The sequence below is a fragment of the Hemicordylus capensis genome, chromosome 12 (assembly GCF_027244095.1).
Source record: "Hemicordylus capensis ecotype Gifberg chromosome 12, rHemCap1.1.pri, whole genome shotgun sequence".
Classification (NCBI taxonomy): domain Eukaryota; kingdom Metazoa; phylum Chordata; class Lepidosauria; order Squamata; family Cordylidae; genus Hemicordylus; species Hemicordylus capensis.
Window position 1 is genome coordinate 21,497,103 of NC_069668.1, and position 24,372 is coordinate 21,521,474.

Below are 24,372 nucleotides of genomic sequence, written 5' to 3' on the forward strand. Positions count from 1 at the left end.
GCATTTTCGAATTTCCCGGAACGCAGAGTGTCTCTGCGCATATGCAAAGTACAGCGGGGCCAGGTCCTCCTTTCTGTCCCGGAGAGCGGCACTCCCAACCCCGGCCCCCACCCTGCGCCTTTCAGACGCGACGGAGCCTCTGAGTAACGGAGCCGTGTTGTGACTGACATCCACACGCCTTTTAGGCTACTACGCGCCAGAAAACGGACGTCGGACTCGGAGGGATCGGGGGTACATTGCAGAGGCGCCTCGGTCGAAGCAGTACGGTAAAAGCCGGGGAAGAGAAGGGAGGGGCTGGGGAGCGCGCCTCAGCCAATCGGACGCGGACCCCCGCGGAGGTCCCACCCCGCCCCGCCCATGTGCAGAAATAGCCGCGCGGGCAGAGGCAGCTGCCGGGGAGAAGCCAGTCAGTGGCGAAGTGGCGCGGGCTCTGCCCCGGAGAGCGTGCAGAGCAACCGGACGAAAGGTGCGCGCCCACAGTGGCCCGGCAAGAAGGCAGGGAGGGCCGGGACCCTGCTGGCTAGTGCGCCTGGCGCTTTCTGGGACATCCCGCTGCCAAGGATTCCATCCCTGCTGGTTTGGCTGGACCCAGGAAGGAAGGATGCTGGCTGCCCTGGCTGTGTCCAGGGCCCCCGAGTGAGAGTTGGCCCTTGGGGGCCCCGGCCAGGAGCAGGCACTGGCCATGGCTGCAGATGTCTCCCAGCAGCGGGCACCCTCGCTGTCAGCCGGGAGCGTGGGCTGAGCTGCTCTGGTGCTGCCCGCCAGGGAACAGGGGGCCCTTGTGGCCATGGGTGCTGCCCTTCTGGTCTCCACTCTGAGCCTGGTGGGAGCCCCGTCCCGGGCATGACCCAACCGGCCCCCCGTGGCATGGATGCGGGGTACATTGCCGTGGAGGTGATGATCGCCGTGCTGTCCATCGTGGGCAACATCCTGGTCTGCTGGGCCGTGGCCATCAACAGCACCCTGAAGAATGCCACCAACTACTTCCTGGTCTCACTGGCGGTGGCCGACATCGCAGTGGGGCTGCTGGCCATCCCCTTCGCCATCACCATCAGCGTCGGCTTGGAGACCAACTTCCACTGCTGCCTCTTCTTGGCCTGCTTCGTCCTGGTCCTCACCCAGAGCTCCATCTTCAGCTTGCTGGCGGTGGCCGTCGACCGGTACTTGGCCATCAAGATCCCGCTTAGGTAAGGAGGTGCCGAGGAAGCTGGGCTTGCCGGTGGTCGCAGGCGGCTTTTTTGCCCACGCGTGGGGTTTTTTGCTGCCTTTGGTGGAGCTTGGCTCGCTCACTCGAGTCACCTGGAGGAGCTCCGGAGTTGTACCTGCTCCCTGCGTGCGGAACGTCACAGTCTGGACTGTAGGCATGGGTGGGTTGAATCAGAGGCCTGTTGCTTCTTTCTGGTGTCCTAAGAAATCCAGAGGGGAAAGCTCATCTCTGGTGGTTTGGGCCTGGATTGCCAGAGGGAGAATTCTCCTCTGGAGGAACACTATCTGGCTTTTGGGGCATTTCTTGTCCAAGAATGAAGACACATAGGAAGCTGCCACATACTGAGTCTGACCACTGGTCCATCTAGCTCAGTATTGTCTTCACAGACTGGCAGTGGCTTCTCCCAGGTTGCAGGCAGGAATCTCTCCCATCCCTATCTTGGAGATGCCGTCAGGGAGGGAACTTGGGACCTAGATGCTCTTCCCAGAGCAACCCCATCCTTTAAGGGGCATATCTTCCAGTGCTCACACATGGAGTCTCCCATTCAGATGCAAACCAGGGCAGACCCTGCTTAGCAGAGGGGACAAGTCATACTTGCAACCACAAGACCAGCTCCTCAGACTGGAGAGGTCAGGGTGTGGAAGTCCTACCTGTGTGGATGGACCCACTGGGTCAACTCTAGGCACCCAATAGGTGCAACCTGTAGTCTCAGTGGTAGTCAGGCCAGCCACTCAGGACGTGGCAGTAAGGTTAGGGTTTAAAGGGAAACTCTAGATGGTCTCCTTCCTCTGCAGGGCCCTGTGGATGGAGAAGATAGGTTGCATTGCCTCCCACAAACTAGCTTGCCATTCATTCTTGAGGTTCCTTGAGGGCCTGGCTTGGCCCGAAGGAGGCAAGGTATATACTTTCAAAACAGCCGCCGGGAAAGCTTGTGAACTTCTTTGTATGCACTTTAAAGTGCTGTGTGCTGAGAGGAACTTTTGCAGGATGTAAGAAAAGTTAGGGGGGCTGTTTGGAGGTGTGTGTGTGTGGGGCGGGTCTCTATCACCATTCCCAGATGTTGTTGACTACAACTCCCAGATTCCAGATGTTGTTGACACTCCCAGCATCCCCAGCTGCGATGGCCTTTGGCTGGGGATTATGTGAGTTGGAGTCAGCAACATCTGGGATTCCCTGGCAGAGGGGACACCGGTCTCCATCCCCTGTGGCTGACTGCTGGAAGAGAGGGCTGTCCGGTGGGGCCCTCTGCCATGGCATGCTAAGGACCCGTCCTCCTGCCTCGCTGTAAGTCGCTAAGCACTCTGGCAGCGCTGCTGTGCCTATGGATTGGCCGCGCTGTCAGGGGACGTGGCGCATCACAGAGTCACCTATCACGATAGCCTCTGTCCCCGAAGCTTATGTTTTGAAGGCAAAACGATGGGTTGTGTGACGCTGGAATTCCCAATGTGATTTTCTTTGTGTAAAAGGAGCTGTGTGGTCTCCAGGTTCCGATCAATCGGGACCCTGGTGGAGGGAAAAGGGCTTCCCCGCAGCCGTGGCTCAGCGAGTAGGTTGCCAACTTTGCAAGATGCCTCTGCAGCTGTGTCTGTAATGGGCGCTTGCTCTGCAGTCACAGGCTTCATTGTGGGCGACGCTTCATCCATTAAACACAATTCCTGGCTAATTACTGGATTTACTTTTAACGTATTAGTTGCCGACTTGGAGAAATTAGCCCTGAATCGAGCTGTGAACCATCAGGATTTAAGTCACACAATAGTCATCAGGCAGCCCCGAACCTAGCCAGCCCGCCTCGGACCATAAATCTCCTTCACAGTAACCTTTTTGCCTCCTTGACTTGAAGAGTTCGTTGAAGGCTGTGAAAGGCGGGGGGCTTCCCCTGCATTCCTGGTACGCTTCCTCTGCCCGTGGTGGCAGAAAAGCGACAGGCGCGAATGGAGGCTTCCCCCCGGTTGCATTTCTGGGTAGAGAGGGTGCTTCTTCCTGTTGCATTTCTACCTGTTGCCCAGCTCTGTGGACGGCTGTGGCTGCCGTCAAAAAGAAGAACTTCTTGGCCGCTGACCGATAACACTGTATTGTACAACAGCTCATGTCTGGAAGAGGAAAGAGATGCTGTCGCAGGTGGTTAGCTGATGAGCGTCTCAGGTCGTAGTGGGTGAAACTCTGAACTTTCCCTGTGGGACTGGCCCTCATTTCTCAATGCTGTAGAAGGGCGCCACTGGCTGCAAATCATGTTTCCTTTGCTAAGCAGGGTCTGCCCTGGTTTGCATTTGGATGGGAGACTACATGTGAGCACCCTAAGATCTTCCCTTTAGGGGATGGGGCCCCTCTGGGACAAGCACCTCTATGCTTGATTTATTTGCAAGGGAACCCCGGTGAGATTAATTCAGACCGACCTTTGTTTCTTCCAAGACAGTGTGAAGTTTGAAGGCACAGCCAGCCCAGGCGGGGGTTCACTTCTGGCTAGAACCATTTTGCCTAACTGGGTCTCCATGGGAAAGGTTTACTGGGAAAGGGGAGGATGTGGATTTCTAGGGGCGGCCGGGTCCTTGAGAAACGTCCTGAGTTTGTTATCTGTGACAAGAGACCAGATGTTGTCAACAAAGATGTTGACTACAACTCCCATAATCTCCAAGCAAAAGCCATTGCAGCGGGGGATTCTGGGAGTTGCAGTCAATAACATCTGGGGATCCTTTTGAGCAGGGACACTGCAAGACACTGTCAAGTAGTCACTGAATTGCAGAATATTAGAGTGGGAAGTTCTAGTCCACCCCCCACCCCCCGCTCAGTGCGGGAAACTGAAACAGCATCCCTGACAAGTGGGCTGCCCAGCCTCTGGAAACTTCCATCAATGGAGGCACCCCCACCACTGTTCTCTCTAAGGCGGGCGCATTTGCATGTGCTCACACATTTCCTGCTGTCCGCTCAGTTAGTTCTAGATCCTGCTCAGGTTGAATCAGGAAGGCCCCATTCTGAATGCATATGCGTGCACACTACCTTGATACTCCCGCCCAGAACAAAACTCATTCCGCACACAGATGAAAAAAAAATTAGAGGGAACACTGGCCCCCATGGCATGAGGCAGGCAGTTCCGCTGTCCAACAGCTCTTACAGTTCAGAAACTCTCCCTAATGTTTGGCCTGAATCTGACTTGTCATTTCAACTCACATGTGACTTGCGGCCAGTGGGCTGCCTTAGAACTGGGGAGCCAGCCGGGTATGCATCCCACCCCCCTGGGTTCTTCCTGCCCACTTCCTGCCACAGACCTGCTGTGGTTGATGGGAGTTTTAGTTCAGCAAAAGCTGGCATGTCGAAGGTTCGTCTACCCCCTGATCTAGAAGGTAGATGGCTGCCTTGATAAGCAATCTAAATAACTAGTCATAACACTGAAAATATCAGCAGAGAGGAGGAACTTTTGGCCATGGACTACAAAATATTGGGGGAAGTGGCTTAAAAAAATTCACAATGAAGCTAGGTTATAATATCCATTTAGATCCTTTATTATTTTCCATGGCAGCCACCACAAGGATTGCATTGGTAAAAAACTGAAGATATACCACATTGCCAGTGGTTAAAGGATGGCTAACTGAAATGCAGCCACGCTGCTTCAAAGGTGGAAATGTCTTCTCTTGTTCAAGGAAGAGGGGGAAGAGAGGGGTAATTCCGGATTTGTTAAAAGCCGGAGTGTGAATTTTGCAGTGTTGATAAGACAGTTGCAGTAGGCTGGAGAAGGTTGTGTCACGTAATGGAAACGTATTCGTTCCCCTTCAGAGGGTTTTGCCCCTTTGCAAAACGTGTCCTGTGTCAAAAAGCCAGTGAAAGGAACCGTTGAACTGTACCTTTTAGAAAAGATTAATCTGGATGTGTGTGTGGGTCTGTGGGTGAAGGTGTGTGTGTGTGGTTCTGTGTGTCACTTTCAGACTGCGTTTGGGCCCCCAGCGGTGTCATTTAGGGACTAGTGTTCCCTCTAACAGGGATTCCCAGATGTTGTGGACTACAACTCCCATAATTCCCAGCCAAAGGCCACCATAGCTGGGGATGCTCGGGGTTGTAGTCCACAACAGCTGGGATTCTGTGAAAGGGAATGCTGTTAGGGTTTGCTGGGGGAGCATGGCCCCTCATTCAGGACAAGCCCCGTGAAGCAAGGGCTGGGGTACTTGCTTAGGAGGAAACGCGCTGCATAATCAAGCCATTGGTCATCACACAGCTGAGCACACCTGGGCTGAGGGCGGCCCCTCTCCCTCACTCTTCCCTCTAAGGTGTGCCCATCTTTGCACACTCACAAGTTTTTGGGGCGTATCCCCCAAATTCTGGAGAAACCCCCAGACTTGCTTGTGGGCTCAGATTCGTTCAGAACGTTGCTGTACCACTTTCCAGGCGTCAAATTGTTCTTCAAGTGGTGTGCACAGTCATAGAAGGGTTCCTGCACCCGAAGGGGCTCGTGACTGAAAACCAAGGGCAGCCCCAGCAAACAGTCACTGGGCAAAGACGCGGGGCTGCTGGTGTATCGGGACCCTTGCGCCCCCCCCTCCCCACCGGGTGAAGAGAAGAGGCGCTTAAGAGGTGCCTGTCTGGCAGGGTTAGCAGGACTCATTCATAGGAGAGAGAAGGAGGAGACCTGTGTAGTGTTGGTGAGGATCCATTCTCAGGCAAGCGTGTCCCCAAATTTGGTGATTGGGACACACACACACACACACCACATTTTGGAACATGCAGAGAATTTCTTCAAGGACTCGTATTTGCTAAAAAGCTGGAACCCAGCCCTACTGGGTGGCTGTGAACAGGGAAGGGATACTCAGAATGAGAAGACAGAGCTATGATTGCTGAAAGCCCACTTTTAAAAATACAGATCTGTTCAGGCAGATTCTGAGTGTAGATTCTATGATAGCTAATGAGATTTCCAATGAGACACCATGAATCCACTCTCATTTGCTATCACAGAATCCACACTCACTCAGAACACCTCAGAAAAACAACAGAACCATCACTCCTATCTCTCCGGGGATTGCTGGGAGGGACTGAGGGCATTTTTGCCATGGCCCAGGACCCACTCTGGCGGTGCTGCCACCCCACAGAGGTGGGTCTGGGGCAGCCCCAAACCCCCATTCTAGCCAATGGAAAAAAAATTTTTCTTCAAAAATTCACCAATAATACTAGGAGCAACCCAACAATTGCCACCCCATCTTTTTGGCCCCTCTCTCTGGGCGCCCTAACACGTAACACCTAGTCAGTCCATCTTAATGCCTACCTACTACCACCACTCCTATCCAAGCAAGTAAGAGGAGGACACTCAGAGAGACAACACCCACTCTCTGATCTAACAAAAAGGCCACTGCTGTGCTGCCTGCCAGCACAGCAGCAGCAGCGGAGCAGCACACTAAGCACAAGAGCAGCACACACAGAGAAGAAGCAGGAGGCGGAGCAGCAGAGCAGCAGATCTGCCGCTCTACATGATGGGTGATGTGATGCCCAAAGAAACCACCGCCTCACTCAGTGCCTGCCACTGACTAGGCCCGACAGACAGAAGCCAGCCAACCTGCTCTGCTCTGCTCTGCTGCTCCCCATGGATGATGCACACACACCCTACATCTGCATCCAAATTACCAGACCAGACCAAGTGCGCAGAGTCAGCACAGGCCAGCAGCCACCAGCCCAGCAACAGCAACAGCTACTACTGCTACCACCACAACCAGTGTTGCCGCTACAATCACATTCCCAGTCCAGTCACGCGCGCCACAGCCTGAGCCTAGCACACAGCCAACAGCTGCTGCCAGCCAGTGCCTGGCAAGCCCAGCCAACATGAGGAGGAGAGAGCTAAGTAGACGGCGCACGCACATCACCAACCCATCACGACGGCGCAACTGCAAGGGGAGAGGGCACAATTACAGGCAGCAGGAGGAGGAGGCGGCGGCGAGGCAATCCTAGCACAGATTTGAAAGTTTAAAATCCACCAGGACATCTTCTAGAATCTAGACTTCTGTTTTTTCTACCACCAGCTGTAGTGTCTAGTTAGTCAGTGTGCTGTGCAGCTGAGCTGAGCTGAGCTGCGTGTGAGGAAGGATGATTGTAGCTAGTTCTTTAGTTTCAGCAGACTGAGCATTGAGCATGGGCAGTGGCCTTGGGAAGCAACACAATTACACGACACTCACCTGCTGCTGCTGGTTCTAGAAGTTGCCTCTTCTCGTCTTTTCACCTCTTTGTGTGTGTGTGTGTGTGTGTGTGTGTGTGTGTGTGCAGTGAGTGCATGCCTTTTGCCTTGCTGGAAAGAAATGCTTCTCTGGTCCACCACCACATATCTGCTCAAGGACACAGAGGCCCAAGGAAGAGGTGGTGGCACCAGTGTGAGTGCATGTGTGCTGGTGGTGTTTGCCACCACAGGTGTTTTGTGTGTGTATGTGTGCGCTGCTAGCTAGGAGGGGGGAGGGAGGCAGGGAGGGAGGCAGGGAGGCAGGGGGGAGGAAAGGGGAGGGGGAGAGGGATGTAGAGGGGATTGAAGGGGGGAGGGTCCGGCTCAGAGTTGGTCAGCCACATATTTGTGCACACACGTGCTCACGTGTGTGCTTCGGTGGGAGAGACCAGACTCTCATCATCTGCCAGACCGGGGTTGGGGGCAGGTGAGGCGGTGGTGGGCTGGAAGGGAGGGAGGATGGAAGGTGGTGAAGAGGAAGGGGAGAGGATGAGAGGGGAAGGATGGAGGGAGGCATGGGGGGGAGGAAAAAAAAACATGTAGACAGACACACACCACACTACACACAGAAAGCATCCACACACAGAGACAGTGCTAGGCATCCATTCACACAGACAGACAGACAGACAGACAGACACACAACAGGAAGAGACAGACTGAGCCTGCACCACACACACACACACAGACCCAATTCCCCCCCTGCACAGTTATCAATCAATATGTTGTGTTGGCAGCCAGTTCATTGCTATTCTGATGGTTTTGGGTTTTTTGCCATCAGCCAACATCAACAGTGACCACAATCAAGATGAACATAAGATGATAATAATTCATTCGTTTCATTTGAAAAAATCACCCAATCATTTTCTCCATGTAAACCAAGCCCCCCACACATGATTTCTGGTAACATTTTCAATAAAATCAATTCATTTGGCATTCATCATTTTGTTCTCCCTTTGTCACCTTTTTTTCTTTCGTTTGCATAATTTTGAGGCTTGATTTTAACAAGGGGTTTTTAAAGAAAAAATTATTTACATGTTTATTTACATACAGTATTTACATATCTACACTGCATTTTAGAACGTATACCCGCCGCTGCCGCTAAGTCTAGTACTCTGTGGGCTGTGCTACTTTGGGTGTGTGTGCCGTGCCCACGCCAGGTCCCCAAATGCTGACAGGTGGATAGATAAAGGGCCTGTGCTGGTCAGCATTGGGTTTCTTTTTAGGTGGGCGTGGGCATTGTAAACATCTGGCCAGTCGCAGCACTACAACTACTACTACAACTGCATCTCTGTGTGGGCACACTACATGCTGCGACTGGCTGGCACGGCTCAGCATCTGTCACGTCAGCTCAGCTAGAGGTGGAAGGGGGGAGGGTAGGGATAAGCACAGAGGTCGAGCCAGGCAGGTGACCAACCATGGGGCAACCCACGGTAATCACTCGCCCGGCTCAAACTCCAGCTTGGGGTAGCCCAACAGGGGGAGGTTCACCTTAAGGAAGACCAGCTGCTCCACCAGACCAGGGTCCAAGCGGGAGCGAGAGGGTGTCATCACGTCCCCGGCACGTGAAAACACCCGCTCACTCTGGACACTGGTTGGGGGGCAGGAGAGGAGGCGCACAGCCACCACCGCCAGGTCCGGCCAGACTTGGCGGCGGCTCGCCCAGAACTGTGCGCAGTCCACGCCGTCTCCCTCCACAGGCTCCTCCAAGTACTGCGCAACGCATTGCTCAGCACTGGAGGGGGGCCTGGCAGGTCGAGCCTCCCGCATACCAGGCATGGCGCCATAGCAGAACCGCTGAAACCACTGGGCGGATCTCGAGTCGGTAGCAAGTGGCTGCTGTGATGGCACCGCCTGGGATGCCGCGCTGCTGGACTGGGAAGAGGTAGGGGAAGGGGAAGCTGACGCCGGCTGGCCGCCCATGCTGCTGCTGGGTGCGGGTTGGGCCGCGAGGGCTGCCCCCGCACCACTACCAACACCCTGGTCTCTGCGGGCCCTAGCGGCCTCCTCCTCCCTAACCTTCTCGACCAGGATGCCCTTCCACCTGGGCAATTCATCGGCACTCACGGCATTGCCCTTGAGGGCTGGGTGACAGAGACAAGCGAGGACATACTCCTCCCTGTCTCCCAGCACATCAATGAGCCGCTTGTCAACCCCAGACCTCAGCCTCCCAGCCAGAGCACGACCCTCTGGCGTGGTCAGAGAGATATGGAGTCCACCCATCAGCTTCTCTAGACCAACAGCTGTGGGCAGCGCCTGGCTCAAGGGAGTGGTGTCGCCACACAAGCCCTTCGTGGCAAGCTGGAAGGGCTCGAGTGCCGACACCGCCTCGGACATCTGCTTCCACTCTGCGTTCGAGAAGTCGCAGACATCCAAGGACTCGTCCCTCGCCAGGGCGACAAGGGCTCTCTCCTGCTCCAACAGGCGCTGGAACAGGAGGAAGGTGGAGTTCCACCGGGTCTCCACATCCGTAGGGATGAGATGGCGAGGAAGGCCAAGGTCATCCTGCTTCTGGCGAAGCAGTCTCCTGGACTTCTCGCTGCGGTGGAAGTGGGCGGCCAGCTTGCGAGACTTATCCACAAGCGTGGCCGTGGCAGCAACAGCAGCTGGGATGGGGCAGGCCCCCTTCTCCTGGGACGCCTTCAGCTCCTTAAGGCCAAGGGCGTCCCTGACGTTCAGATGGAGCGTGTGTGCCATACACCGTATGTTCACACAGTCCATGACTGTCTCGACAGCGGTGGTAACGTTGGCTCCATTGTCGGTGACAATGAAGCCGCGGGAGAGGTGTGGACACCCGCCAATCCACTCCTCTATCTGGCGGTCGAGTACGGCCGCCACCTCCTCCGCGGTGTGCCTCGTGTCCATCGTCTCCACGTGCAGGACGGCCCACCTGTGCCGTAGTGCAGCGGGAGCCGCGCCGGACCCGGAAGCATCGCCCGCGGAGGTCCCCTCACTCTCCGGTCCCCACCAGTGGGCAGTGAGGGCCAGGAAAGAAGCGTGCATCCCACTGACACTTGTCCAGAGGTCAGTCGTGAAATGCACGCTTGTCCCGGCCGGAGCTGCACGCAGCTCGGCCGACACGAGCTCCCTGCACCGGCGGTACAGGGAGGGGACCACGTTCCGGCTGAACGTGGTCCTTGAGGGGATGACGTATTCGGGAGCCAGGTATTGGAGAATCCGGCGGAAGCCGTTGTTCTCGACCACCTGAAACGGCTGGTCATCGGTGGAAATCATCTCCCCTATGAGGCGGGTGAGGTGATGATGGTCCACGCGAACAATACGCTGGCTGCCCGAGGACTGCGTCCACCGCTGGACGGGCAGTGTAGCCTGCCTGCTGGCTGGCACACTGCCGCTGCCCGCCCTAGTGGCAGATGCACAAGGCGCACTAGCGCTGCCAGCCTGTCCCCTGATACCTGGGTGGTGACGCTCTAGGTGTCTCCACATAGGCGTCGTACCCAGGTGCGCAGGGTCCCTTCCACGGCTGACAAGCATCCTGCAGTGGACACAGCGGGCGTGGAATGGGGCATCTTGAGGGACCTCAAAATGCACCCATGCACCACTGCCCTTGGCCTCCTGCGCCCTGGGCGCCGTCCTAGGCCGTTTCTCGCAGGGTGGCTGCAGTCCTAGGGGGGGGGGCGGCCGCCGCTGCCTGCCCACTGCTGCCACCCAACCCGCCCCTTCCGCCCTCCACAGCGGAGGAAGGGCCCGGCTCAACTGGTATCGGAGAGGTAGGCCTCTCCTCCACCACCTCGCCAGACCGCTCCCCACGAGAGTGTCGGGCTTCACGAGGGGGGGCCCCACTGAGCGGCGAAAGGATAGGGGGAAGGGGCCCCAGAGGGAGGGAGAACCTGGCTGCATCGCTGCCAGCCGCACGGTCCTCACCGCCCTCTACCTGCTCTTCCAACTCCACAGTCTCCTCCACCTCAACAACTGGCGGTAGCTCAGCAGCACCTGGTGCCGCCGGCGAGGAGGGACCCACCACAGCCCTAACGGTGCCTCTGCCTCTGCCACGATTGGCGGCAGCAGGCGTGGGGAACTGAATCCTGCGCACCAAAGATGGGGCCGGAGCAAAGAATTCTCCAATGGGGAGAACTGGGGTGTCCTCAGGCTCCCCGCGTCCTCTCCCTCCCCGTGCCGCAGGCGCACCCCGCACCTGGCCTCTCCCACCTCTGCCTGCCAGCCTTGAGCGAGCCCTGCCCGCCACACGGCGCTCAGACATGCTGCTAGGTCAGAAGGAGGGAGACTTTAGGAGGAAGGCCAGACAGGGTCAAAAAAATAATTTGGAGGGGCTTAGGGGCCAGAAAAAAGGCAGCTGATTTGGAGGCGGCGGGGGGGAAGTTTGTTTTCAAAAAAGGAAGCCAATTGGGGGGAAAGGAAGACTTTTTGATATGGGGGGGGGAAGCCAATCGAAGTGAGGGGGAGGGTGTCCTTTTAGAATTTGGGAGTCAACCACCAAGCCAATTGGGGAGATGGGTCTGGGAGGGTTTTTTTTTTAAAAAAATAGGGGGTTAAAGGGTGGACCCCCGGTGTGGGAGGGTGGCACGGGCAGTTGGGTGGAGTAGTTGTGGTGTGGGTGGCAAGTTTTTAACTTTTTTGGGGGGGGATGGATGGGGGGAGGGCACAGCACCTACCGGGGGTGGGGGAGGGACGCAGTCAATGCTTGGGAACCTGCAGATCAAAGGAGGAAACCCTTATTTAGTGAACTGGAACACAAAGTGTGGGTTCTGGGGGGTGGTTCTCAAGTAATGCTCCTGTGGGGGGAGCATCAAACTCAATGCAGCCTATTTAGTGACTCTAAATTGCACACAACCAAAACCAGAACCCAGTCACACCTACACAGAGGTTGAACCCACCCACTCTGTGACTCTGCCCACCCAATGCCATGGCAAGCAAGCAGCAGCAAACACTTGATGGCAGCCTCATGGATTGAACATCATGATCATCATCATATGTGTGTATTGGCCCAGCATGTAGTGGCAGCATCAGAGCCCAGGACCCCACTCAGACTGCCCCAGAGGCAAGGAAGCACTCTGGCATGGCATGGGCCCAGCATGTAGTGGCAGCATCAGAACCCAGGACCCCACTCAGACTGCCCCAGAGGCAAGGAAGCACTCTGGCGTGGCATTGGCCCAGCATGTGGTGGCAGCATCAGAACCCAGGACCCCACTCAGACTGCCCCAGAGGCAGGGAAGCACTCTGGCGTGGCATTGGCCCAGCATGTAGTGGCAGCATCCGATCCCCTGACCCCACTCAGACTGCCCCAGAGGCAAGGAAACACTCTGGCGTGGCATTGGCCCAGCATGTAGTGGCAGCATCCGATCCCCTGACCCCACTCAGACTGCCCCAGAGGCAAGGAAACACTCTGGCGTGGCATTGGCCCAGCATGTAGTGGCAGCATCCGATCCCCTGACCCCACTCAGACTGCCCCAGAGGCAAGGAAACACTCTGGCGTGGCATTGGCCCAGCATGTAGTGGCAGCATCCAATCCCCTGACCCCACTCAGTGCCCCAGAGGCAAGGAAATACTCTGGAAGAAGGCACCTGTTCAAAAACCACCTGCAAGACGCATGCAATGCAACGCAACACACAGCAGCAATTTCTTTATTGGGCATGAAGACACAAGTTGCAACGGTACATCTCCTCTCCCTCCTCCCCACACCCAAATGCATTTCAAGATAGGGGTGTCCCTATTTAAAACCGCCAGCTAGGGAGAGAAAGGGGGCAACAAAAGGTGCACAATTGCACACGCACTAACCCCTCTTCTTCCGGTCCTTCTCCTGCCGCTCACTGCTGGTCATGGATGCGCCGCCCCCAGCCAACCCCCTGGGCTGGGACACAACAGGGCGGCCGCACGAGGCACAGGCAACCGGGGTAGTTCAACGATGGAGGGGCAGAAGTGAGGAGACAACACTATTTATGTGTTGTTGCTCAACTCACCCCCAAGCAGAGACAAATGAAATAAAACAACTTTCAAAAGAAAAAAAACCCGATGGCGGGGACCTCCAGGTGAGGTCGGAGGTAGGATACTGTGTGGCTGCAGCTGTGGGAGGAAGAAGAAGTGAAGGGATGAGGAGAGAGAAAGAGAGAGAGAGAGGAAGAAGAGAGGAGGAGCTGTAATGTAGCAGCAGGGAGGGGGATTCGGGTGTGGGAGGAGGACAGCAGCAGCAGCAGTGACGGTCCCAAGAGGGGGAGAGACCAACAGAGGGTGTTTGGGAGGTGGAGTGTGTTTCAGGGGGTCTGGGGTATGTAGCGGGGAGTCAGGGGGGCAAGAGGGGGAGAGACCAACAGAGGGTGTTTGGGAGGTGGAGTGTGTTTCAGGGGGTCTGGGGTATGTAGCGGGGAGTCAGGGGAGAAAGAGGGGGAGAGACCAGAGGGTGTTGGGGAGGTGGAGTGTGTTTCAGGGGGTCTGGGGTATGTAGCGGGGAGTTGGGGGGCAAGAGGGGGAGAGACCAGAGGGCAGGGTGTGTTTTGGGGGGATTAGTATGCGTAAAGGGGGATGAATCTGGGTGGGAGGGGGCAGGCAGGGCAGGAGTGGAGGAGGAGGAGGTGGCAGTGGGGGGAGTGGGTTTCTGGAGGGGAGGGAGGGGGGAAGCTGGGAGCAGAGCAGAGGGCCACACAGAGAGGGGAACAATCAATGAATCAATCAAAGCAAACCAAACAATGTGAAAAAAAGTCCCAAAAAAACAAACAAACCTGGGACCAATGGGCAGAAAGTCTGGGGGGGGGGGAGGAACCAACAACAACCAGCAGGGAGGAATGGGACACACACACACACACAGCAAAACCAGAACCAAAAGAAGCTAATTGATTTCACACAAAAAACCAAAGTAACTAAGACAGGACTCAACAGGCAGCAGCAGCACCAGGGAGGATGGGGAACAACACTCAGTCTGGGTGGGAGGGGGCAGGCAGGGCAGGAGTGGAGGAGGAGGAGGTGGCAGTGGGGGGAGTATGTTTCTGGAGGGGAGGGAGGGGGAAGCTGGGAGCAGAGGGCCACACAGGGGAACAATCAAATTTGAATCAAAAGAATCTATACACAAAGTAAAAAAAAAGGAAACCAAAGGCCAGCCAGAAAGTCTCAGGGCGGGGGGGGGGGGTAACAACTACCAGGGGGAGGGACTGGGGGAGTGGGTGGGACACACACAGCGAGCAAAACCAAAACCAGAACCTAATTCCACAAAGAAATCCAAAGAATGCAAGACTCAACAGGCAGCAGCACAGGAGGGAAACAATCTTATCTGGGTGGGAGGGAGGGAGGGGGGAAGCTAGGAGCAGGGCCAGAGGGGAACAAATTAACAATCAAAATCAGAACACAAGGAATCCAATTGCAGCAATAATATAAACTAAATCCTCAGGAACACAACTCAGGCAGGCAGCCAGCAATAACAATAGCAGAAGTTATTAATTAAAAACCAAAATCAGCAAATATATAAATTTACACAGAAGCAATAATTGAATGAAACTCAAAAAGTGGAACAAAAGTCAGGCAAGGCACAAAAACAGGAAAGCAATGCAGAAGATGGGGGGGGTTGGGGGGGGGGAGGAGGGCAAGCCAAAACTTTGGGAGAAGGGTTGAGAGAGAAAGGGTGAAGAGAACAGAAAACACAACAGGGAAAGTTGGAAAAAGTTGAGGGGAAAGTATTAAAGAGGTTTGGACAGAGACAGACAGAGGGCAGATGGACAAGGTGGCACACAACAACACACAGAGAGAGCAGAGAGAAAGACACACACTAATGTGACACACAGTCAGGGACTCACAGCAGACACCAGCAGCAAAAGAGCAAGCAAGGTCTCAGAGATGATCCCACAACTGCAGCCAAGAGAAGTTTCCAGAGAAGAGGCTTGGGTTTATATAGGTTTGAAATTCCCTCCTTTGGGAGCCCCCACCTTTGCACTCCCCCCACGGCCAACAGGGTGCCAGCTCTCAACAGTGCAACAGCCAAGCAGCCTACCAGACCAAAGGACTCATTCTGGCCAATCAAGGATCAATAGCGCAGCCAATACAATGCCTGGAAATAGCATCACAAAATGGATGCAAGGAGGAGCAAAAGTTTCGGGAAGGAGACACAAAATGGAGGACACACTTTAAAGTTTCAAGAGACACTCCAGAGACTCAATTCCACTCCCGGACCGGTTCGGGAAACCCGAGCCGGTTCGGTACCGAACCGGCTCGAATTCGGTCCGGCTCGGTCCCAGAAGGGCCCGATTCGGTCCGGGATCGAGCCGCTGGATCCGGACCGGTTCGGGACGAACCGGTCCGGATCCGGACCGAACCGCACATCCCTACCATTGGTCTATCTAGCTCAGTATTGTTTTCACAGACAGGCAGCGGCTTCTCCAAGGTGGCAGGCAGGAGTCTCTCTCAGCCCTCTCTTGGAGATGCTGCCAGGGAGGGAACTGGGAACCTAGATGCTCTTCCCAGAGCGGCTCCATCCCCTGAGGAGAATATCTTCCAGTGCTGACACATCAAGTCTCCCATTCATATGCAACCAGGGTGGACCCTGCTTAGCTAAGGGGACCAGTCCTGCTGGCTTCCAGCAGACCAGCTCTCCTCTCCTGGAGAACATCTGGGAAGCCTTACTGGTCCCAACGGGAACCAGTTCCGCCGAATAATGGGGCGCCGTGCATCAACGGAAGTGTTTGGGAAGAGTGACCGCAGCTGTTGCCCGGCGGCTAGGAGCCAGAGAACTGGTTTGACAGGATGCTTTTGCGAGGGGAGCATCGGCGGGTGGCAGTTTCAAGGGTGGAGTGGGGCTGTAGGCAGGCAGGGCAGGCGAGTTCTCATTCCAGATACTTAAATGGCTTATTCCAGTGAAGGGTGGGATCTGCAAGAGAGATGAGGATTAAAATACAAGCCTGGCAAAACCTCTCTTGAAAACCTAAACCATGCAAATTTCACAATTGCTAACAAATCATTTACTTCCCCCCCCCCAGGCATCAGGTTTCGGTCCTGTTTAAGTAGAGTCCAGGTGTTGTGGGGCGGGTGGGGGGGACTCTATTGTCTGTGGATATCCTTCCCGAAATAATTAAGCTCCTGCCACAGATGGATGAATAGCCATCTTCAAATATCTGAAGGGCTGTTGGATAGCAGGAGGGGTGGGCTTGTTCTGGGTTGCTTCCGAGAGCAGGACTTTAATCCATGAGCTGGAATGGCAAGGAAGCCGATTCCGGCTAGCCATGAGCGGGAATTTCCCGACTGGAAGTGCTGTTGGCCAGTGGAACAGTCTGCCTCATGAAGGGACTGGACTGAATGTTGCATGTTTCTCCAGCATCCTGGGACGCCAAGATGGCCTAGAGTAACCATCCAGATGACAATTTGTAAGCCCTCCTAGGAAGTAAGCATTATTGCACGGACGGGTTACTGAGCATAGGTGCATTACAGAGGAAGAGGGGTGTGTGTGTGTCTGTGTGAAGGATTCCTGAGATGGGCGTGAAACATCCTGAACTCTCTGAAGCCATACATGATGACAAGGTGTTATGCATTATTTGGCAGTGAACATGCTTGTGGGTAGCAGCTTTTACAGGATGGTTTGCAAGGCGGTGCTATATGGAGGATTCTTTGGCCAGCGGGACTGAAGCACCCCAGCTGCGTAATGGGTTGGCCAGGGGTCTCTAAGCCTCGGTTGCCCGTCTGCGAAATGGACATGGTGGTGGCAGAACAACTGTGCAGGCTTATTGGGAAAGCAGAATGAAAGCTTGTAAAACCCACACCCAACTTTCCAGATGGACTATTAAGTGGCGGATGCTGTGAGCAAGTAAACAGGGGTCCTAGGACACTTTTTTGCCAGTTAATGGCCGGATGAATAATTCATAAATTAATTGATGCAGAGCCAAATGAACTCAGAGAGCACAGGACTCTTTGGACCATTAATAATTGAGTGTCCGGAAAGTGCTTTAAGAACAAAAACAGGAGAAATTGGGCAGGGCTCCAACCCAGGCCCATTGAAATGAATGGGGCTTAAGTTAATGGTGCGTCATTTATTTAAATAGTGATTAGTCATTGGAAGCTGAGTCTGGATGCTGCCCATTATCCTGTTTGGCTCTGAAGCGGCCCTGCAGAAGATTTATTCCCATTTTACCAGCAGGAAAAACTGAGGCGCAGAGAGAGAGAATAACTGCCTTGTTCTTTGGCCTGAGTGGGATTTGAACTCGGGTTTCATAGGGCTAAGGTTTGCTTTCTGCCAGATCTCTTCTCTGCCTTTAACATCTGTGACCAGCAGACATTCAACAGGGGAAGTGTTCATCACAGCATCTCTGTTCTGGGTACAACTCCACCAGGCCAGGCGAAATCTTTACCTGCTCAACTACAGCAGAGAAAACTGAGATAGTAAAAGGCCTCCCATTGAGATGGGTGCGGGGACCCTTGGTGTGTTTTCTGCGTCCCCATGGCTAGGCCTGCTCACTCGAGCTGGGTAAGAGCATGAAATGGATCTTAAATCATTAGATGCATTAAGTTCAGATTGCCTGAACCGCTTCCTGAACTGCTTCTGAAAATTTAATGTCCCAACTTGGGCGGGGGGGAGGCATTGAGAAGGGCCGATGGACCAGAAATGAAACCCAAAACTTAATGGCTTGGCTTCCTGAATGTGAGTCGGTGTGAAACGGCAGATTCTCTGTCTAGGTAGTCTGGTATGTCTGAGGATATTTAATTAGACATGCTGGACGATCTGCATGTAGAATTTGCTGTATTGCATTAATTAGGAGCTCAATATAAAAAAGGTTTTTTGGCCCAAATATTGGCCAGCCACCTCAAAGGGCTTGGCCCTCATATGTTAGAAAAACCAAAGATTTGGGAACAAAGAGACCATTTCCTCAGCCTTCATGTGGGGTATGGCTTGCGTGTTTCACCGGTATTATTATTATTATTATTATTATTATTATTATTATTATTATTATTTAACATATCTTTATGCCGCCCAAATCTTACGTCTCTGGCTGGTCTACAACAAAAAAATGAGGCCCAGAATTGTAAGCCACTTTTGCCCTCTCCACACACTGCCTTCAGCACTTGTACAATTGGTGTACAGTGTATACAGGTACCGTTATTCCCATGCTAGGTGCAGGGACAACACTCCACGGGCTCTGTGTATTCTGCACATCAGGGGGCCTGTACCCGCTTTAAACTTGGCTCACTTTAAAAATGGTTTGCAGTCGCTCGCACACAAAAACATGCCAGGGTGTCACAGAACGTCTGAACGGAACGCCAATGGTGCTTGCAGTAACCCTGCAAAGACAGGGGAGAAGTTGTGAAAAACAAATTAAATATGGTTAGAGTAAAGGTAAAGTGTGCCGTCAAGTCAATTCCGACTCCTGGCGCCCCCAGAGCCCTGTGGTTGTCTTTGGCAGAAATCCAGGAGGGGTTGACCATGGCCATCTCCTCCTGCTCAGGATGAGATGATGATGCCTTTCAGCACCTTCCTAGATCGCTGCTGCCCAATAGAGGTGAGCCAGCGGGGATTCGAACCATGTTCGAGTAGTGGGTTCTCAATTGGCTGTTCCAATAGTGGCAACATTCCCCCCTCCCTGCTTAAAAAACCAAGCAACTGCAAAATAAAATGGCCAAAAATGGACTTTTGCTCTCTGGAAAGGTAAGAGCGACCCAGAGCCTTTCTGACTCATCTTCCGGAGGAGGACCTGCCTCTTGCGTTTCTGGCTGAGTCATGGCTGTGGGCTTCCCCCGAGATCAGGAGGTGGCCAGTTTTGGAACAGTGACTCACACAGGAACATGTCGGGCAACCTCTTCCTGAGAAGGCATACTTCTGCTGCCTTCGGGGCTCAGTCACATTTCCCCCATCCTCTCTGCAGCTACTGAACTGTTTTACTCTTTCATCTTCTCTCTGGCCACTTGCTTATGGCTGCAGTGGCAAGAATATGGCTGGCCAGTCGATAGATGCAAAAATCACTTGCTTGCCACTGAGGCTAGTAAGTGAACCAGTGTGGTGTAGTGGTTAGAGTGCTGGACTGGGACTGGGGGGACCTGAATCAGCCATGAGACTAGCTGGGTGACTCTAGGCCAGTCACTTCTCCCTCAGCCTAACCTACTTCACAGGGTTGTTGTGAGGAGAAACTTAAGCATGTAGTACACCGCTCTGGGCTCCTTGGAGGAAGAGCGGGAGATAAATGTAATAAATAAATAAATAAATAAATAAATAAATAAATAAATAAATAAATAAATAAATAAATAAATAAATAAATAACTAGATAGATAGATAGATGCTGGCAGGTTATGTCAGTAACCTCAGTAGCTGCCTCCTACTGTCTGCTCTGACTGGCAGCCGCTCGCCTGGGTTTGAGAGGGGTGTTTCCAGCTGTGCCTGGTGACACTGCCAGAGACTGAATCTAGGACCTCCCGCAGGCAAAGCCGGGGCTCTCCCCTAAATACCTTAGTTAACTACGGTTAACGAACTTTTTCATTGTGGCTTTTCTGTTCCATTGAATTTCAGACTCGACTCTGTTTCCTCCTGTATAAGGCTGATTTTTCCGTTGTGGTTATTTTATCCCTATGTATTGTCACGAAACTAGAACTGTTGAGGTATGTTGAAAAGACCGCACTGGATGCTGGGATGGGGAGTTGGGGGAGCAGCAAAGGATCTTGTCTTTAGTGGAGATTGACCGGAGAAAGGGAAAGTCGGAACTGGGACTCATCCAGAGACATGGGGCAGCCTCCTCTAGGGATGGGTACACAGGCGGTCTTTAATTTTTGAATATATTTATGGTGGCCTTTTAACCGTTCTCTCATGGCACTGCCTGTGTCCTTGAATTTGTTGTGCCGGGGGATTCTGGGAGTTTTAGTCCAAGGACAGCTGGATAGGGATGTGCACAGAACCGCAGGTGGGCGGTTCGATGCTGGTGGGCGTGCCACTTTAAGGGCGGGGGAGGGTGCACTTACCCCTCCCGTTACTCCCCCCCCCGTTTCCTCCCACTAGAATGGATGTGGAGCAGGGATGCCAATCAGGCAGCAAAGGAAGAGCTGGCGGGGCTCTTTGGCGGTGGGGAGGGGATGCGGCCAAGGTGGCCCTTTCTGGGACGCTGACTCCTCTCTGAGAATCCAGGAGCTGCTCTTTCCTAGGGCCAGCCTGCCAGTGGCCACACCACTGCCACTCCCCACTGAAACTAGTTTGGAACCGGTTTGCCACTTGGATGTTGTTGTCGATCTATGTGAGGACCACAGGATTACCACACACTCCTCAGCACCCTCGCCCAAACCAAATCTTTATAGGGGGAACAGGGGGGTCTTTGTGGTTGTCGCTTGGGCAGAGCCCCTGCTTTGCACACAGAGGGTCCCAGGTTCAATCCCTGGCGGCAGCATCTCCAGGAAGGGCTGGGAGAGACTCCTGCCTGGAACCCTGGAGGTGCTGCTGCCCCCAGTCTGTGTAACCAGCTGGCTGGACCAACATCCTGTGTTCGGAGTGGTTTTTGTGGGTGGGGGGTGCCCTGGAGAGGTAAATTCCAGTATTGATGGTTGTATTGGGGTGTTTTGCTGCTGGTGTACAGCCAAGCAGGGGAGAAAAACCTTTGTACATAAGAACAGCCCTGCTGGATCAGGCCCAAGGCCTTTCTAGTCCGGCATCCACGACTAGATAGTGCAGGAAGGAATGCTGATCTGGTGGTAGGCAAGCATGATTTGTCCCCTTAGCTAAGCAGGGTCCACCCTGGTTGCATATGAAAGGGAGACTAGAAGGGTGAGCACTGTAACTGAGCAGAGAGACACCTTTCAAAGTGGTGATTCTCTTATATTGAGTGGAGAAGAGCAACCGTCCCTCTCCATTCCCAGCACAGCATCCCTCCCGTGGCTGTTGCTGGTGTCTACCTTATGTTTCCTTTTAGATTGTGAGCCCTTTGGGGACAGAGAGCCATCTTACTTATGTCTTTTTTAAAAAAAATGTAAGCCGCTTTGAGAATTTTGTCTTTGTCATCGTAGTAGTAAGATATTCCTCTTAGGGGATGGAGCCGCTCTGGGAAGAGCATCTAGGTTCCAACTTCCCTCCCTGGCAGCATCTCCAGGATAAGGCTGAGAGAGACTCCTGCCTGCAACCTTGGAGAAGCTGCTGCCAGTCAATGTAGACAATACTGAGCCAGATAGACCAGTGGTCTGACAGTATATGGCAGCTTTCTATGTTTCTATCCTGTTTCACACAGTGGCCCAACAGATGCCCACAAGCAAGAAGGATGTGCATGCCCTCTCTCCTGCTGCGGTTGCTCCCCTGCCACTGGGATTGAGAGGCATCGTGCCTCTGAGGCTGGAGGTGGCTTATGGCCACTAGACGATTAGCCATTGATAGACCTGTCCTCCATGACTTTGTCTAAGCCCCTTTTAAAGCTGTCCAAGCCGGTGGCCATCACCACAAAGAATTCCACGGATTAATTATGCGCTGTGTGGAAAAGTGCTTCGCCTTGTCGGTCCTGAATTTCCCAACCTTCTCCTTGTAACAGGATTTCTGCTTGACCCGCCTGCTGTGTGGCGCTATTGATCTGTGTCTGGCCATGGAGGGGCCTTGGGCATGATCCTCCTCAGTGCTGCTGCCGTGGTGGTGACTCATGGGATGGCCTGCTCCCAGCGGGCTGGATCCGCACTATTGCCCCGAGGAAGGAGAGTGTGTCTTGCGGTGGCTGCTGCTTTCCCCCGCCCCAGTGTGCTCATGTGGGAAGGGCAGCTGAATCCGGATGTGGGGCTAGAGACAGAGAGGCCTTGGGTCTGACCCAACTTGGCTCTCCTTCTGCTCCTGTGTAATGGCTGCTTTTCTCTCCCGGCCCTCTCTTGGCAGATACAAGAGCATCGTGACGGGGAAGCGGGCCCGGGGCCTCATCGGCATCCTCTGGCTGCTCTCGTTCAGCATCGGCCTGATCCCGCTGATGGGCTGGAACCGCAGGGATGTGGCCATGGGGAGCTGCCCCAACGCCACCAACGGGACCCGAGGCCCTGGGGAGGGGGGCCGGCCTGCCTGCCTGGTCAAATGCCTCTTTGAGAACGTGGTGACCATGAGCTACATGGTCTACTTCAACTTCTTTGGCTGCGTCCTGCTGCCCCTCCTGGCCATGCTGGGCATCTACGTCAAGATCTTCATGGTGGCCTGCCAGCAGCTGCGGCAGATGGAGCTGGTGGGCAACTCCCGGACCACCCTGCAGAAGGAGGTCAACGCTGCCAAGTCGCTGGCCATCATCGTGGGCGTCTTTGCCATCTGCTGGCTGCCCCTCCACATCCTCAACTGCCTCACCCTCTTTGACAAGGACTTCGGCGAGCAGAAGCCCGAGGAGCTGATGAACTTCACCATCATCCTCTCCCACATCAACTCGGTCGTTAACCCCATCATCTATGCGTACCGGATCCAGGATTTCCGGTGTACCTTCCACAAGATCCTCTGGCGGTACGTCCTCTGCAAGCCCCAGGACTTCCCGAAGTACCCCAAGGGCGGCAGTGGCAGCAGACACCTCTCCGTCAGTAATATCAGCAGCGCCCCGGCCTGCATTTGAGGCTGCCTCCACCCCCCGACTGAACTGTGCTGCGCTCGTGACCCCTGGAGGAGTCTGTCGCAATTGACCTCTCTGCATTTTCGTACTGCTGTGTTCCAAGCTGTACTTGTAAACAGGAAGGTCCCCAGTGGTTGGGCTGCAACTCCTGTCAGCCTGTGGCCGCTGTGGCTGGGGATGATGGGAGTCGTAGTCCAACAGCAGCTGGAACCCGAAGCGTGGGCAGCCCTGAACTGTATTATATATCTGGGTTTGTTTTTTAAACATCAGTGCCTCTTGCAGGAATGCTGCAGGTGACGAACTTGCTTCTGAGCTCCTTATAGATCAAACTGGATGTTCCTCCCAAATTAAAAAATAAATAAAATAAAAATTACATTTAATTCCTGCCTCCGTGACAGGGGGAGCAGGTTTTCCAGCTGTGCTGCTCTTTTTAAAATGTCTTTATTTTTTTCAGTGCTCAAATGTAACTTTGCAGGGAGAAGAGGAGCCATGTAGACTGTTTTTGGTAAATGTGTGTGATTTTGACGTTTTGTACACAGATAGCTTCCTCCTGCCTCTGTTTTTTTAATGTGTCATCGGTTGTTTGATGCTGCTGGTATTCTCAAATGGGAAATAGTTTTATATAGGCCAGTTATGATATTTTTGTATGGGCTTTCTGGGAGAAGGCAGAGGAATCGGTGGATGTTGGTGAATTATTTTTTAAAAATTGTACTGTTGAAAGGTTTTTTAAAAAATGATTGTTACATTAAAGAGAGATGCGGAAGGGAAAAATGCATGGCTAACTATTTGTTTTAAACCTCATGAAAGCTTAATACTTCAGTGTCTGGTCTTAGGTAGGTCTGTGTATGAATGTATGAATCCCTTTCACACCGAGTATGTGTATGTGTATGAATCCCTCTAACACTGAGGACTGCGTGTGTGTTAAAAGGAATACATGGGTTCCATCTTCAACGTCCAGGAACCAGCAACTCGAAACCTACTGTCAAGAATCTGGATCACACTCCCAGCAGCCCACAGCCTGCAATCTGGAATCCTTGTGTTCTCAAATGCTCTAGAACCCTAGCCACCCCAAAACACACATCATTGTCTGTGGGCTTCCCGGAAGCATCTGATAAGACTACTATATGAAGCATGACAAAGGGCTATATAAATTTTGGGCCCAATGCAGCAGGGCCGTGCTTGTGCTCCAGAAGAGATACCCATGTTCCTGAGCACTCTAGAACCCAGGTAGCCTGGAGACCAGCAGGGGCAATTTCATGGGGTAACACAAGGGGCTTGCTTGGGCTCAGACTTGTGCTTTAGAAAAGCTCCCACATGCAGGGAGGCTGCTCCAGAATCCCTGGAGCCCACTTCATGAGGCCCCCCCAACCGGTCAAGCTCCAATCAGGAGGGCACCCCCCACTTGACTGGTTGAGCTCCAATCAGGAGGGCCCCCCGATTGACCAGTCAAGCCCCCTAGGCACTCTAGAACCTGGACTTTTATCGAGTACTCTAGAAGCCAGCTGTCTTAGAACCCA

The 24,372-nt window shown here is 53.8% G+C and overlaps 1 protein-coding gene across 1 annotated transcript; it reads left to right on the top strand.

The window, feature by feature from the left end:
* The first annotated feature begins 409 nt into the window (after positions 1–409).
* LOC128336064 (adenosine receptor A2b-like) lies at positions 410–23,612 on the top strand. The gene is made up of 2 exons (XM_053275202.1): positions 410–1,187; positions 22,153–23,612. The coding sequence occupies exons 1-2, from the start codon at positions 844–846 to the stop codon at positions 22,856–22,858; spliced, it is 1,050 nt and encodes a 349-aa protein (XP_053131177.1). The 5' UTR covers positions 410–843; the 3' UTR covers positions 22,859–23,612.
* Positions 23,613–24,372: the final 760 nt, after the last annotated feature.